At 38.0% G+C, this 14407-nt stretch overlaps 1 protein-coding gene across 1 annotated transcript in view; it reads right to left on the reverse strand.

The window, feature by feature from the left end:
• Positions 1 to 7567: 7567 nt before the first annotated feature.
• Positions 7568 to 14407, reverse strand: part of LOC141323346 (mothers against decapentaplegic homolog 4-like) — a 21808-nt gene continuing 14968 nt past the window's right edge. Inside the window, exon 8 of the mRNA XM_073833473.1 lies at positions 7568 to 7770. Coding sequence (XP_073689574.1) covers positions 7568 to 7770 — 203 coding nt within the window. The remainder of the gene's footprint in view (positions 7771 to 14407) is intronic.

The following is a 14407-nucleotide window of genomic DNA, read 5'->3' on the forward strand; positions in this document are numbered from 1 at the left end:
ATAATCCTCAATAGACCACTCACCCTGCTTGAGATGCATGATCTGTACAGTGGGGTTCGTGCTGGAGCCGGATGACACCATACTAGCTGCTGGATCCTTGTAGAGGCGAAGTCTTCTGTCACAAGGACGGCTGGAGACGTGCGGATTCATTTGCAAGCTTTTATTCATAAAGACAAACACACAGGGGCAAGACATGGATACTGTAAGGACATGCCTATTTGTACCCATTTGTCCATAAGAACTACATATTTACCATGTATATACATTAGTAAGTACAGTAAAGTATCTAATTAGTTTCCATGTATGGGCACTACCTGTAAGTGACCATTATTACCCACACTTTTCTGTATGTACAAACTAATTACCATGCATGTACGACTGTTAATTACACCTGTGTCTCTTATTTGTTACCATGTACATACACTTCAGGTAGGTATCTTATGTTACCATACATTAAACTTGTAGGTAGATATTTACCATGTATGTTCCAGAGAAGTACACATACTGTAAAATAAAGTGCTTCCCAATTCATAGAACAATCATCAATGTATCTTATCCAAACCTTAGTATTTGAATAAAACGGATTGTTATAATATACATGATCCTGTTCAAATTCCTGGTAAATTTGAACAGGATCATGTCTATAACTACATAATAATAATGTAACATTGGTTTTCCTTTAATGAATTAGAATTGGTCGAATCAACGGGGAATATTTTGTGTAGTAGATCTAATGCTTTCGGTGTGAAAATGATGATGTATGTCTGATGATTTTAATCATTGAATATTCCATTGTTAGAAATATTGCTGGTGGTTTATTTTACCTGCCTGTTATTATAAGAGTAATTTGATGTAATTTATGTTCAAATAAGAGGTATATTGTATAGCAGCAGTGGGTGTGATAATGTGAGTGTGTTACTTAAATGCAAGTTGTTTAATATTTAAAATAAGTAAGCTTTTGGTGAATGAACATTGGCGAATGAACAATGACATCAAATTAGTGATTTAAAAAGTGGGTGGAGGATTTGCATTGTTTGAAGAAGGTGGTTTGTAAAAAGTTAACCAATGAGTAACAATTGAAGCAAACTAACAAAGAAAACAAGAATTAAACACAGGGAAACACAAAATAAGAGTCCACCCAAAAAAAACTTATAAGGATGTGTATGGTGAGAGACACTTTGTCTCTTATTTCCAGAGGCTTCCCTGGCCTGATCTTCTGTGTTAAATATTGCAGATCAGAGACATTTTGATATTTGATATTGATATTTTGATTACACGCACAAATTTTTCATTGATGGCCCCAGTTTGTGGTTATTGTAAATTATTCTTTTCTCTTTTCACAGGTGGGTGAAGAATCTCTCAGGATTTGCAGTGACCACCCAGTGTATCTGGGTGACAAGCTGCATCACATTTTTAAAGTTTCTCAAAAAAGCCAATCTCCGAGAGGTGACCGCCTCCAAAAAGCTGATCAATAGCGGAATTTTCCGCTTTGAAATGCTGTTAAAACAGCTAAGAAAGAACCTTACGTCCCACAGGCAGAAAGTCAAAACAGCAAAATTTGGTACGTTACACTTTATTTTGCATTATACATATTAATTTAGTATTTATAAACAAACCGGTAACACTTTATAATAACTACACACTATGAGTCATTAGTTAAGCATTGGTAAATAGTTAGTTAATCATTTATAAAGCATTATTCCTACATTAATACACATTTGTAAGCAGTTTATAAATACAGCTATAAATGCTATATTCTTGTTTTATAAGCATCTGTATAATATGCTTAATTGTATTTTCATACTTTATTAAGGATCAGTTAATCATTTCTAGATTAAGCATTACATTATTTACAAACCAGTTAGTTAATAGTTGTAAGTGGCTCATGAGATCATTTAGAAAGTGTTGGTAAATGATTCATAAACCATTTGAATGCCCAGGGTGGTTGCTAGGGTGTTGCTATGCAGTTGCTAGGGTAACCGGGATGGTTGCTAAGGTGTTGCTATGCCGTTGCTAGGGTAGCCGGGGTGGTTGCTAAGGTGTTGCTATGTGGTTGCTATGGTGCCTAGGGTGGTTGCTAGGGTGTTGCTATGTTGTTGCTAGGGTACCGGGGTGGTTGCTAAGGAGTCACTATGTGGTTGCTATGGTGCCTGGGGTGGTTGCTAAGGTGTTGCTAAGCGGTTACTAGGGTACCCAGGGTGGTTACTAGCATGTTTCTAGCATATTGCTAGCATGATTAGCAAAGTAGCTAGCATGTTTCTAACATGATTAGCAAGTTGTTTGCGTGTTTGTAGCATGATTAGCAAATCCCTAACATGTTTCTAGCATGATTAGCAAGTTGCTAGCATGATTTTAGCATGACTAGCAAGTCATTAGCATGATTTTAGCATGACTAGTAAGTTACTAGCATGATTTTAGCATGACTAGCAAGTCACTAGCATGATTTTAGCATGACTAGCAAGTTACTAGCATGCTTTAACATGTCTAGCAAGTCACTAGCATGATTCTAGCGTGACTAGCAAGTTACTAGCATGATTTAGCATGACTGACAAGTCACTAGCATGTTTCTAGCATGAATAGCAAGTCACTAGCATAAATTTAGCATGACTAGCAAGTCACTAGCATGATTCTAGCATAACTAACAAGCCACTAGCATGATTCTGGCATGACTAACAAGTCACTAGCATGATTTAGCATAACTAGCAAGTCACTAGCATGATTCTAGCATGACTAGCAAGTCACTAGCATAAATTTAGCATGACTAGCAAGTCACTAGCATGATTCTAGCATGACTAGCATGTCACTAGCATGTTTTAACATGACTAGCAAGTCACTAGCATGATTCTAGCATGACTAGCAAGTCACTAGCATAAATTTAGCATGACTAGCAAGTCACTAGCATGATTTTAGCATGAATTCCTACTGTAACTCATAATTAATTCAGGCAGTTACTAGCATTTACTGGCAGTTAAAACATTTACTAGCTGTCAGTTAATGGTTTTTGTGAGCTCATCTAAAGTGAGGACTATTTATGCCTTATAAAGTGTTTACAAAGTCGTTCTCCTGTTCTGGCGATATCACTTTTAGCATAGCTTAGCATAGATCACTGAATCCTATGAGACTGATAGCATAGGAGAATGGCTGAGTGGGTTTCAAAATGTTAAAACTCAACTTATTAACACTTTATAAGGCATAAATAGTCCTCACTTTAGATAAGCTCACAAAAACCATTAACTGACAGCTAGTAAATGTTTTATAACTGCCTGAATTGATTATGAGTTACAGCAGGAATATGTGTTATTAAAGCATTTATTAACACACTGACTAACTGTTAATATATGTCTGAATAATAATATGTATAAATGTGCATTCAAATGGTTTATGAATCATTTACCAACACTTTCTAAATGATCTCCTGAACCACTTACAACTACTAACTAACTGGTTTGTAAATAATGTAATGCTTAATTTAGAAATGATTAACTGATCCTTAATAAAGTATGAAAATACAATTATTAAGCATATTATACAGATGCTTATAAAACAAGAATAAAGCATTTATAGCTGTATTTAGAAACTGCTTACAAATCGTCGCCTTAGAATTATAAGGTTCTATCTGACATTTTTGTCAAAATTGAGTTATTCACATATTCTTATCCTGTGATAACTTATTTACATTATGTGATGTTTTTTTTTAAAGTTGTGTACATTTTAGGACTTTTTATTTAGAAAAGAAAAAGGTTCTATCTGCAGAGTCGAACTATAACTTGGTTCTATAAGGTTCTATCTGTGAGCCAATCAGCACTTCGAATGCAAACAAGAGGACCAATCAGGATCAACTTTCTTTGTCATGTCACCGGACTGCTCCATAACAGCAGGAAAGATTAAACGTAAAACAACAATTGCACGTCTGTAGAATCAATGAGTGCAATTCACATTTATTCCTCAAAGTGGCAGTGTTTAAAACATAATGATGGCGTGATTTTTTTTACTCATAATTACCGCTACCGGCATTATATACATTACCGGCATAAAACAAATAATAGTATCTGCAACTGGCTTGAATGGCTTTACTGCAGATCAATTGCATAATGTAAAGTACATAATGAAATATAAGTGTCACTGTCGTTTGATGTTGAATGTGGTCAATAGCGATCAAACTGTTGTTATTAAACATGTTGAAAACGATAGTTTTGCGAATATGGTTGAATATGGCTTTTTGTGGAATGAAGTCCTGGTCAGATGGATTAGAGAAGCTGATTTTTTTAACTGTTTCTGCAATAATGTCTTTAATTACCCACTATAATTATAAAATTAACATCTGCTCTGGACAAAATATTCAGCACTGCCTTTTATGCCTAACTTAAACAAGAAAAAAAATATTTGTCCTAAAATATTAAATAAATGTGATAAAGAAAGCATTAAAACATTAAATTCTCATACATGTTGACACATTGTTACAACAGTAATTTATGTTTTAAAACAAATTATAAGTAAACTACATTTATTTCTTGAAAATTGTTGCTTTAATTAATGTTTTGCAAGATAGAACCTTATAATTCCAAGCAGAAAACGACTTTTTAGAATTAGAAGGTTCTATCTGCATTTGACCTGTTCCCAAAATCCCCATTTAAAAATCTGAGAGGATTTTGATATTGTACATTTAGAATACATTTAGGGTCTCTGTCATTCTCATGTAGGAAAGAGACTTGTTCCCCATATAATTTTTACTATATAGAATGCAAAAACTTTGAAGCTCAATATCTCAAAACCACCCGGAACGCAGATAGAACCTTATAATTCTAAGGTGACGAAATGTCTATTAATGTAGGAATAATGCTTTATAAATGATTAATTAACTATTTACCAATGCTTAACTAATGACTCATAGTGTGTAGTTATTATAAAGTGTTACCAACAAACCAATTAAAATTCCATCATTTTGCACTAGGCCTGTTGAGATCCCTGCATAATAGTTTATTTGAAATGTATTGCGCACTTTATTTTCTAATCGCGTATTATCTACAAATACAAACTTTTAAATAATGTTTTATTTTATTAAAAGGTAGTGCTAACCCCACTTCTAAATTACAAGTGTGAGATGATCCTTTACCAGGGGTTACAAGTTTAGAATGATGATAACCCAGGTTAAGCACAGTGTGAAAAGCCTTTTAGGCTTTTTGATTATTTAGTATCAGTAGGTTCATTCTGTGCCAACTCAACCAAAAATGTTACAATTTCTTATTTATTTATTTTTCTTGGTAATAAAGACGAAAAGGAATTAGAAAGCCAAAACTATAAATGCCATCAATGTATAATCATCTATTTTGTCTAATAAAGCTGTGTCAAAATGACAATTTTCACTTGAGATTTTGAGCCAAAGTAAAAGGGGAGAACATTAGAGTCCTAAGATTTCCATGATGTAGAAAATAGACAGAATTGCACAATCCATTTATTAAAAAATGGAATTTAATGTATAATGCAAAATGTCACAGAATTTGTCAAATTTTGGATGAGTAAATCAAAAGTAGGTCAATTGTGACAAGAAATAGTGTCTCTGAATATTAAACCACAAAAAGACCATTTAAATTTGAATGATATATATTCTGCTTGTCTCTGTTTAGCTTCTGTTTGTGTAGTGCATAAAACTAATGTTAAGGCAGAAGAGGTTGATAAACTTATATTAATTTTCACGTGGTCGGGTTATCAGTCCGGTGATGGGGGAATGTCTTCCGCTGGTATTCTTTCACTTGCATTGGGAGTAGACTGTATCGGTTTTCATCAGTTGCAGAAATGCACCGAATGCTGAGGGTTCACTGCTGGTCCTTGTGTAATCCGAAGGACTGTAGGGCACCTTTCCTGTAGAGCTTGTTGCATTGGCCCAAAATACAGAGTTAACCCTTCAGGCGCCAGGTTTTTTTTTGGAAAAATGCTGGATTTTGATATCAAGATTTGAAAAGCTTGTGGCTTGAAAGGGCTTAAAGATAGAGATCTACTGTAAATTAGAAAAATTTATATTATATATTATATTTAAATTTCATAATATTCAGGAAATAGTAAATATCGAATTGATGTCTTTTATCCTCATTCCAAATGATCAGAAAAGAGAAAACCAACAATAAAACAGGAAAAATTACTATATAGAAGGAAAACGCATGTGAACAGTAGCCTAATTTTTGATTAGTTCATCATTAATATTCAGGAATGAATAGATATTGAATGGATGTTTGAACTTATTTGCATATTTTTGTCTTTTATCCTCATTCCAAATTATCAGAAAAGAGGAAACCAACAATAAAACAGGAAAAAGTACTAAATTATTACTGTTCTATATAGTAAAATGCATGTGAACAGTAGCAAACATTTTGATCAGTTCATCATAATATTCAGGAAATAATAAATATTGAATGGATGTTTTTACTTATTTGCACATTTTTTATATTTTATCCTTATTCCAAATTATCAGAAAAGAGGAAACCAACAATAAAACAGGAAAAAGTACTAAATTATTACTGTTCTATATAGTAAAATGCATGTGAACAGTAGCAAACATTTTGATCAGTTCATCATAATATTCAGGAAATAATAAATATTGAATGGATGTTTTTACTTATTTGCACATTTTTTATATTTTATCCTTATTCCAAATGATCAGAAAAGAGGAAACCAACAATAAAACAGGAAAAAGTACTAAATTATTACTATATTACTATTCAATGTAGTAATAAAATGCATGTGAACAGTAGCCAACTGATCATTTCATAAGTAACATTCAGGAAATAATAGATAATAAATGGATGTTTAAAAATTTATTTGCATGCTTTTTTTCTTTTTATCCTCATTTAAAATGATCACAAAAGAAAACACCAACAATAAAACTAAATTATTACTTATTACACTACTATATATTAGTAAAACGATCAAATGGATGAGAAAAGAGGAAACCAACAATAAAACAGAAGAAATTACTAAATTATTAGAATATTACACGAGATGCGTGTCTATTAGATGGCCGATCGTCTTTTCCAAAAGGCAAATATTCTGCTTCAGAGTCAGAATCGGCAAATAACATTTGCAACGCATCCTCACGGTACAACTTTTCATCAGCCTTTTGGTGCTTTTCTCCTCACAAATCTGACAATTTATTCAGATGCTCCGATGAACTGTATTGCTTCCGCATCAATGAAGATTGCTCACTTTCTCTGTTATTTCCTCCAACACTTTGAATATGAACATGATGTAATTTTGGTCTAGAATCTAAGTACTACATGTCTGCCATCTAGTGGTAGGGAATACAAATGAGAAATTACTCTGTATTAGGAAATACAGTCTATTTTATTTGGTATGACGTCTTGTCGCAACTTTGGCGCTTAGAGGGTTAAATAAAACAGTGTCTTTAAAACCTTGGAAATGCTTTATTTTATTTCCAATCCTTTCCCAAAGCCTTTGTGGTAGTGTTCCAAACTTTTTGTAAATTGGTTGAGGTATCACCCAGATTATTGTCAAAATAGCTGGCAACAAAAGTGAATAAGCCCTAAGAGAACTTGTCAAAACTGTGTCCAAAGTGTCAGTATTTTGTGGTAACACCATTGTTATTTAGCACTGCCTTAATCATTCTGGGCATGGAACTGAAACGAGCTGCACTGTTTGTTGCTGGGATCCTCTTCCACTCCTCTGTAATGACATCATGGAGCTGCTGGACGTTAGACACATAGTGCTTCTCCACTTTCCGCTTGAGGATACCCAACAGGAGTTCACGAGGTTTCAGGTCTGGAGAAATACTTGGCCACTCCATCACCTTCACCTTTAGCTTCCTCAGCAAGGCAGTTGTGATCTTGGTGTTGTGTTTGTGGTCATTATCATGTTGGAAAACTGCAGTTCGGACCAGTTGAAAGGAAAGGCATCATGTTTTGGTTCGGAATGTACAGTTCATAATGAATCCATGTTTCCCTCAATGAACAGCAGCTCCCCAGTACCAGCAGCACTCATGCCACACATGTTCTCATCAGACCATAGGACATGGATCTAGTATTTCATGCTGTTGGACAAATTTTCTTCAGCAAACTGTTTGTGGGCTTTCTTGTGGCTCCCATGCAAACCGACTTGTTGCAGTATGAGTCTTATGGTCTGAGCACTGACAAGCTGATCTTCTACCTCTGCAACTTCTAAAGCAATGATGGCAGCACGCATCCATCTGTTTTTTTGAAGCCAGGTGTGGCACCTGACGCACAGAATGAGTACTCAATTTCGTTGATCGACCCTTCCGAGGCCTGTTTGGAATGGAACCCGTCTTGGAAAACCTCTGTATGACCCTGACCACTGTAGTGCTCGGTTTCTGGGTGTTACTGAACCTCTAATAGCCTTGGCCATCTTTGTGGAGAGCAACAATTATAATTCTCAAATCCTCTGAGAGTTCTTTGCCATGAGGTGCGATGTTGAACATCCAGTGGTCAGTTTGAGATGATTGTATTCAAGGCACCAGATTTGCCTCTGCTCTAATACAAGATGCACAACTTTGTACGCTCCTGTCAAGCAAACGAAAAGGACATTAAAAGGGCACCAGGCTTTGCATGGTTAAACGGCATACTGCTGTTATCACTTAGGGTGTACTCACTTTTGTTGCCAGCTGTTTTGACAATAATGGCTGTATTAGGGTTGTCATGATACCATAAAATGACTTAAGATACTATACTAGTTGAAGTATCACGATACCAAGTAGTATCACGATACCATGCACTATTCTGTTAATTTACAATTCAATTCTACAAAATCAATCAAAATGTCATAAACAAAAAAGATGTAAATGAAAACAGACAAGATTTTTCTCTGAATAATACTAATGTAAACAAAACATATTAGCACTGCACAGAAGCTGCATGAAGTGGTATTTAGATGAGATATTTATAAATATAGACTGTATTTATAATTGCATAAAAAATGTTATGAGATTAGCCTAATGTTTTAAATGCAAAATTCTCAATATATTAAAATATGTTCGAAAAGAACATAATATGATGGGAAACAAAACCGCCAGGAGGTGGCAGCAATGTTCATTATTGAGTCATTCAAACAATTCTTTCAAAACAGCTGAATCATTCAGGAGTGAATCAAATGACTCGTTTTTACACATAGCTTAGTGAATCAGTAATTCGCCCAAACGCGGATTCGGATTCGAACACAGAAACGAAACAAAAACATTGCTTAACTCTTGCTCGTGTCATTTTGCCGAACTATCAGGGGCAGTTTTGCTCGCATATCTTGAAATTTCCAAGTTAGCAGCTGGTATATTAAAATGTATTCATTTAAAATGTAAATGTACATATATAATGATTGATAAGAACCAAGTGCAAAGCCACTATGTTCATGAATTGAGTTGTATTCCTGATCGCAAAGATGCTACCAGAAACTAATTATTACACCTGTTGTGTGGCAAATTAATAAAAATACGAAAATACTTTCTTGTAAAATATTTTGATGTTGAATTATTGATTCTTGAGCTGCTATTTTAAATATATCCCAGACGGTCTGAATCAGACCCTCTGATAAACTGTGAACAAAGACGGGCAACTTTTCATTTCAAACTGAACTGAAGCGTTGGGAAACACTGAATTACATTTAAAGCGTAGACACAGTCTGTACTACACAAAGCACAGCAGAAAGACATTTTGGCAATCAACTTGGTAATGTTTGTGCTGTGTGCATGTTCAAGTGAACGTTTTAAACAGTGTTCCTGCTGTGCATACGGCATATCTTACGGTGCTACCGTGTGGACAATACTACCGTTTCAAAAATGCAGTGGCACCGCAGGTATTTTTAAGCTTTAGTATCGCGATACTACCGTAGTACCGGTATACCGTGCAACCCTAGGCTGTATGTTATATGAGTTATTTTCAGAGAACACTGAAAGCTGTACATTGAATACTCTAAAAAAAAGTTTCATATCCATATTATTGTCCATTAATTATTGTTGCTGAAATGGTTCATTCACTTTTGTGAGATAATGTAGATAGATTTGGCTCGGGTAAAATCTATTTAAAAAGTAAGATGAATAGAAAAAGAATAGATAGGTAAAATCTATTTAAAAAGTAAAATGCTTTTAAAAGTAGGCTAAAATTCTCTTTAGACAAGCTTTATGCATATTTAGTTATATTTGATCACAAATAACATTTCAGGATTCAGGCTTTTTTAATGTAAAAGTAGGCCTATACTTACAGGATTCAAAAATAAATGCCAAAACGTATTTTTCAGAAAGGCAAGATTTTTATTTGTATTTTCCACACAAAAAAAAGAAAGAAAGGAAGTGATGCTGAGGCTTTTACACCACTGAAAGTCAGTTAGTATTAAACATGATACGGTAGCCCTAGGATGTAATTAGGATCCGAATCTCAGGTATAAATTGTCATGTTGGACCCCTTCTACAAAATAATGGATTACTCAGTAAATATACATCACTTGCATTTAATATTTGCATTACTATTTATGTTTATTTTCTTCAGAAAAATAGTATTAATGAAGTCAACTATTTGACCCAGGGATGTTCATGAATTTGGTCAATTTGACATGGAATGACCCTGTAGTATTTTGTGCCTGCGTACCCCTGCTGGAAGGACCTTTAATAAAAACTGTTTATTTAATTGGTTTCTTTTTGTTGTATTTGTTCTTATTTTAAAAATAATGAAACAAATAAAAGCTGATATTGTGAAATTAGAATTGTTATACTTGCAATATCACCTACATGACTTTTGAAATCTGAGCAGATTTAAAATATTAGATGTCACACACTTGGCAACAATGTTAATTATTATAAAGAGAAATTTAATCTAAAATGGGATACAAAGTCAATTAATTATTTAGGAGTAAAAATGTCTGGTGATCACTCTAAATTATTTGACTTAAATTACAACCCCCTTCTTAAAAAAATAAAGTCTGATCTACTCCGTTGGAACCTTATTCCTCTCTATAGTTTAAGTTCAAAAGTGGATTCGGTGCGAATGATAATTCTACCAAAATTTTTGTACTTATTTCAAACTCTCCCAATAGAAATTCCAAATCAGCAGTTCACAGAATGGCATAAATTAATATCTAGATTTCTATGGCAAGGCAAAAAACCTAGAGTAAGATTTAAAACATTGCAATTAAGAAAAGAAAATGGTGGACTAGGTCTCCCATGCCTCCAAAAGTATTATTATGCAGCTCAACTAAGGCCACTAGTCTGTTGGTGTAGTCCAATATACTCAGCAAGATGGATTGAAATAGAGAAAGGGATGATGGAAGAGTTTCCATTACCTGCTCTGGTTGCTGACAACAAACTAAGACTTAGAATGATTAAGGAAACAAACCCATTGATCAATTTACTATTTAAAATTTGGCACCAAGCAAAGAAACTAGGCAATTTGGAAGATGCAGTGAGAATACTAAGATGGTGTGCCTATGATACAGATTTAATCCCGAATAGAATAGATGATCGTTTTAGAATATGGGCCAAGATAGGTATTACGAACTATTATACATTTTTCAACAAAGGTAAAATCCAAAGCTTTGAATCACTAAAGGGAAAGTTTGGGCTTAATCAAAGTGACTTCCCTTCCGAAGGGAACTCTCACTGCGTCCTCTAGAGGGCGCTTTTGGGGAACGCTGCAGCGTGCCTCGAGTCTGAAGAATGCATAGAAAAACTACATGAAATGGCCGGCGCCAGCGTATGACGTCACCGCGGCGCGTCAGTCGCTGCCGTTGCGTCACTACCGGGCGACCATAACATAAAAGAGGCGCCCGTGCAACACAATACATCTTCGCTGTCTTCAGCTTTCCCGGTTTGGATGTGCATTGGAAGAAACGGTAAGAATCCTTTCTTTAAACTACTATCATGGCAAGCACTAGCAAGTCGTTTAAGCGGTGTGTTCATCCGTGTCCTCGTTATTTGACACCTGATGACACACATGAGCTTTGCGTATTCTGTTTGGGCGAAGAGCACACACGCGATGTCCTTGAGGGGGCATTGTGTGTACATTGTGAGCGCTTCCCTATGAAGAAGCTCCGGTCTCGTCTGTCTCTCTTTCTGAGGAAAGATGAGCATTCACTTGCCCCTCGCGGTTCGGGTCCTGCCGTTGCCGAGGCACGGAGGAAACTGAGCTCGTGGGGCTCGCAAGTGGAACTGGCTGACGAGCTTGAGAAGGGTCTCTCTCTCTCGCCAGCCGGAGACGATGACAGGCTCCTAGCTGATGATGATGCGTTATCGCTGACGTCGTCAGATCCAGGAGCAAGTGCTCTTTTGGGTTCCACCCAAGAAGAACAGGAAGTGCTAGAGATGGATGAAGACGCTGAGGCTGAATCCTCTCTACCTTCCTGCCCTGCATATGAAGAGCTGCTGGAGGTTATGGACCGCGCCACGGCCAGGCTCGACCTGCCGTGGAAGCGGGCTAGAAAGATAACGCCGCGGGGTCGCCTCGACGAGCGGTATCTTTCAGGCCATAACCACCCAGCTCCGGTGAGTCTCCCATTCCTTCCCGATCTTCATACTGAGATCGAGAAGGGCTGGAAAAAGCCGTACTCGGCGCGCATTCATAGTTCGTCTATGGCGAACTATGCTAATATCGAGGGATTGCGTGACCACGGCTATGAGAAGATGCCCCCTGTGGAAGAGACGCTAGCCTGCTATCTCTCCACAGGGCGGGCCTCCTCTCTCAAGACTCCCTCTCTGCCTTCTCCGGCCCTGCAATTAACATCCCGGCTGAACGGCAGAGCATATGCAGCAGCAGGTCAGGCGGTGGGTGCACTGCACACCATGGCAGTGCTCCAAGCCTACCAAGCCGATCTGCTGAAAGACCTGGACAACGGTCAGGGTCTTTCCCCTGACCAGGTGGCTGAGCTCCGTCGCACCACGGATCTCGCTCTCCGTGCCACCAAGCAGGCCGCTACCCATATGGGCAGGGCCATGGGGGCTATGGTGGCTACGGAGAGACATCTGTGGTTGAACCTGGCTGATGTCGGGAGGAAAGAGAAGGGCTTTCTTCTCGACGCACCGGTTTCGCCATCTGAGCTTTTCGGTGCCTCCGTTGAGACGGTGGTTGAAAAGTTCAGAGAAGCGAAGACGCGCTCAGCTGCCTTCAAGTCCTTTATCCCTCGAAGGCCCAGGTCTCAGCCCGAACACCACAGGGGTCCTGCGCCGCCTCCTTCTGAGGAACAGAGGCAGGTGCAGAAGGCTAGTGTTGCATCCCGCGCTCCTCCTCCCCCTGCGAACAGGTCTAGGAGGCGACGCGGATCGAGAGGTGGCAGACAGGATTTAAGGGAAGTCATCCAAGCGAGACAAAATTCTCGCAGGGGTCAGAGTAATACCTAATAAAACCTCTCCTTCCCTCGGTCCAGTCGGGTCGCCATTTTAATTCCCCTGTCGCCATTTAAGCTTCCTGCACTCCCCGGACCTATGATGTTCTTTGGTGGTTCTACCTGTATAGAACCCTAATTTACTGATGGTCTGGAATCAGGCGGTCTCTGAGGAGAGTCCCGCCTCTTTCTATGAAGCAGGATGCTCTTAAATGGGTGAGTATGATCCGTTTTTTACTTTGAAGGAACTTCATACTGTCTCAGGCCTGTGTATGTTTTCTCTCTCCACAGAAGAAATACGACGAGTCTACGGCAGACGCCCCCCTCTGATCCTATGGATTAAGGTTACGGCAGTGTTTTGCCCTCTCCACTCCACAGGCTGTGCGGTAAACCAACCCTTACAGCATACATTACACATAGGACCTTGTCCTCTTCAAGGTAAGCTCCCTAAGTCTTTCCTGGGTTTGCCCTTGATATGGTTATGCTGTCCTTTGCAGGCCTAGTGTAGACTTATGCCCTATTGAGACAGGAGCATAACTCCCTAGTTACGCCCCCCTTATGGCTGGATAGGCGTGTTGCCTGCAGGGTTAGGTTGCGTGTTGTATTTTTCCCTCAGAAAAAGGTGGAAACATCTCGACGGAGCACCCCTCCCTTCAAACGGTTGTATGGTGGTGTCCGTCTACACAACACTTGTTCCAGCACTATCAGGCTTCCCCCTTCAGTGGTTAAACGAGCAAAAGGAAATTTTCCTTTCTCCCTAGGTAAGCATCTTAAGATATTTATGGTTAAGATTGCACTAGTATGTTTAACTCTGTTGCAGACGGCCTGCGTGCGAGGATCCGCTTCGTGTCCTCTCCTAAATACGGTTTCCATGGAAACTGAGTGTCTACACCTGTTGAGACAGGCGTTCACTTGAATAGGAGTGCAGCAGACCGGAGTGCTCGCTGCGAACCCGGAGCAGGATTGGTTGCTCCCTTTTCTGCGGAAAAGGTTCTTATTTGAGCTCCACCTGGTGACATGCTTTCCAGCTGGGGTCTTGATTCTCGGTCCATTTGGTGTGCGCTCCCCTTTCTGAGGAAGGGGTTTT

The sequence above is a fragment of the Garra rufa genome, chromosome 1, assembly GCF_049309525.1.
Source record: "Garra rufa chromosome 1, GarRuf1.0, whole genome shotgun sequence".
Taxonomy (NCBI): Eukaryota; Metazoa; Chordata; class Actinopteri; order Cypriniformes; family Cyprinidae; genus Garra; species Garra rufa.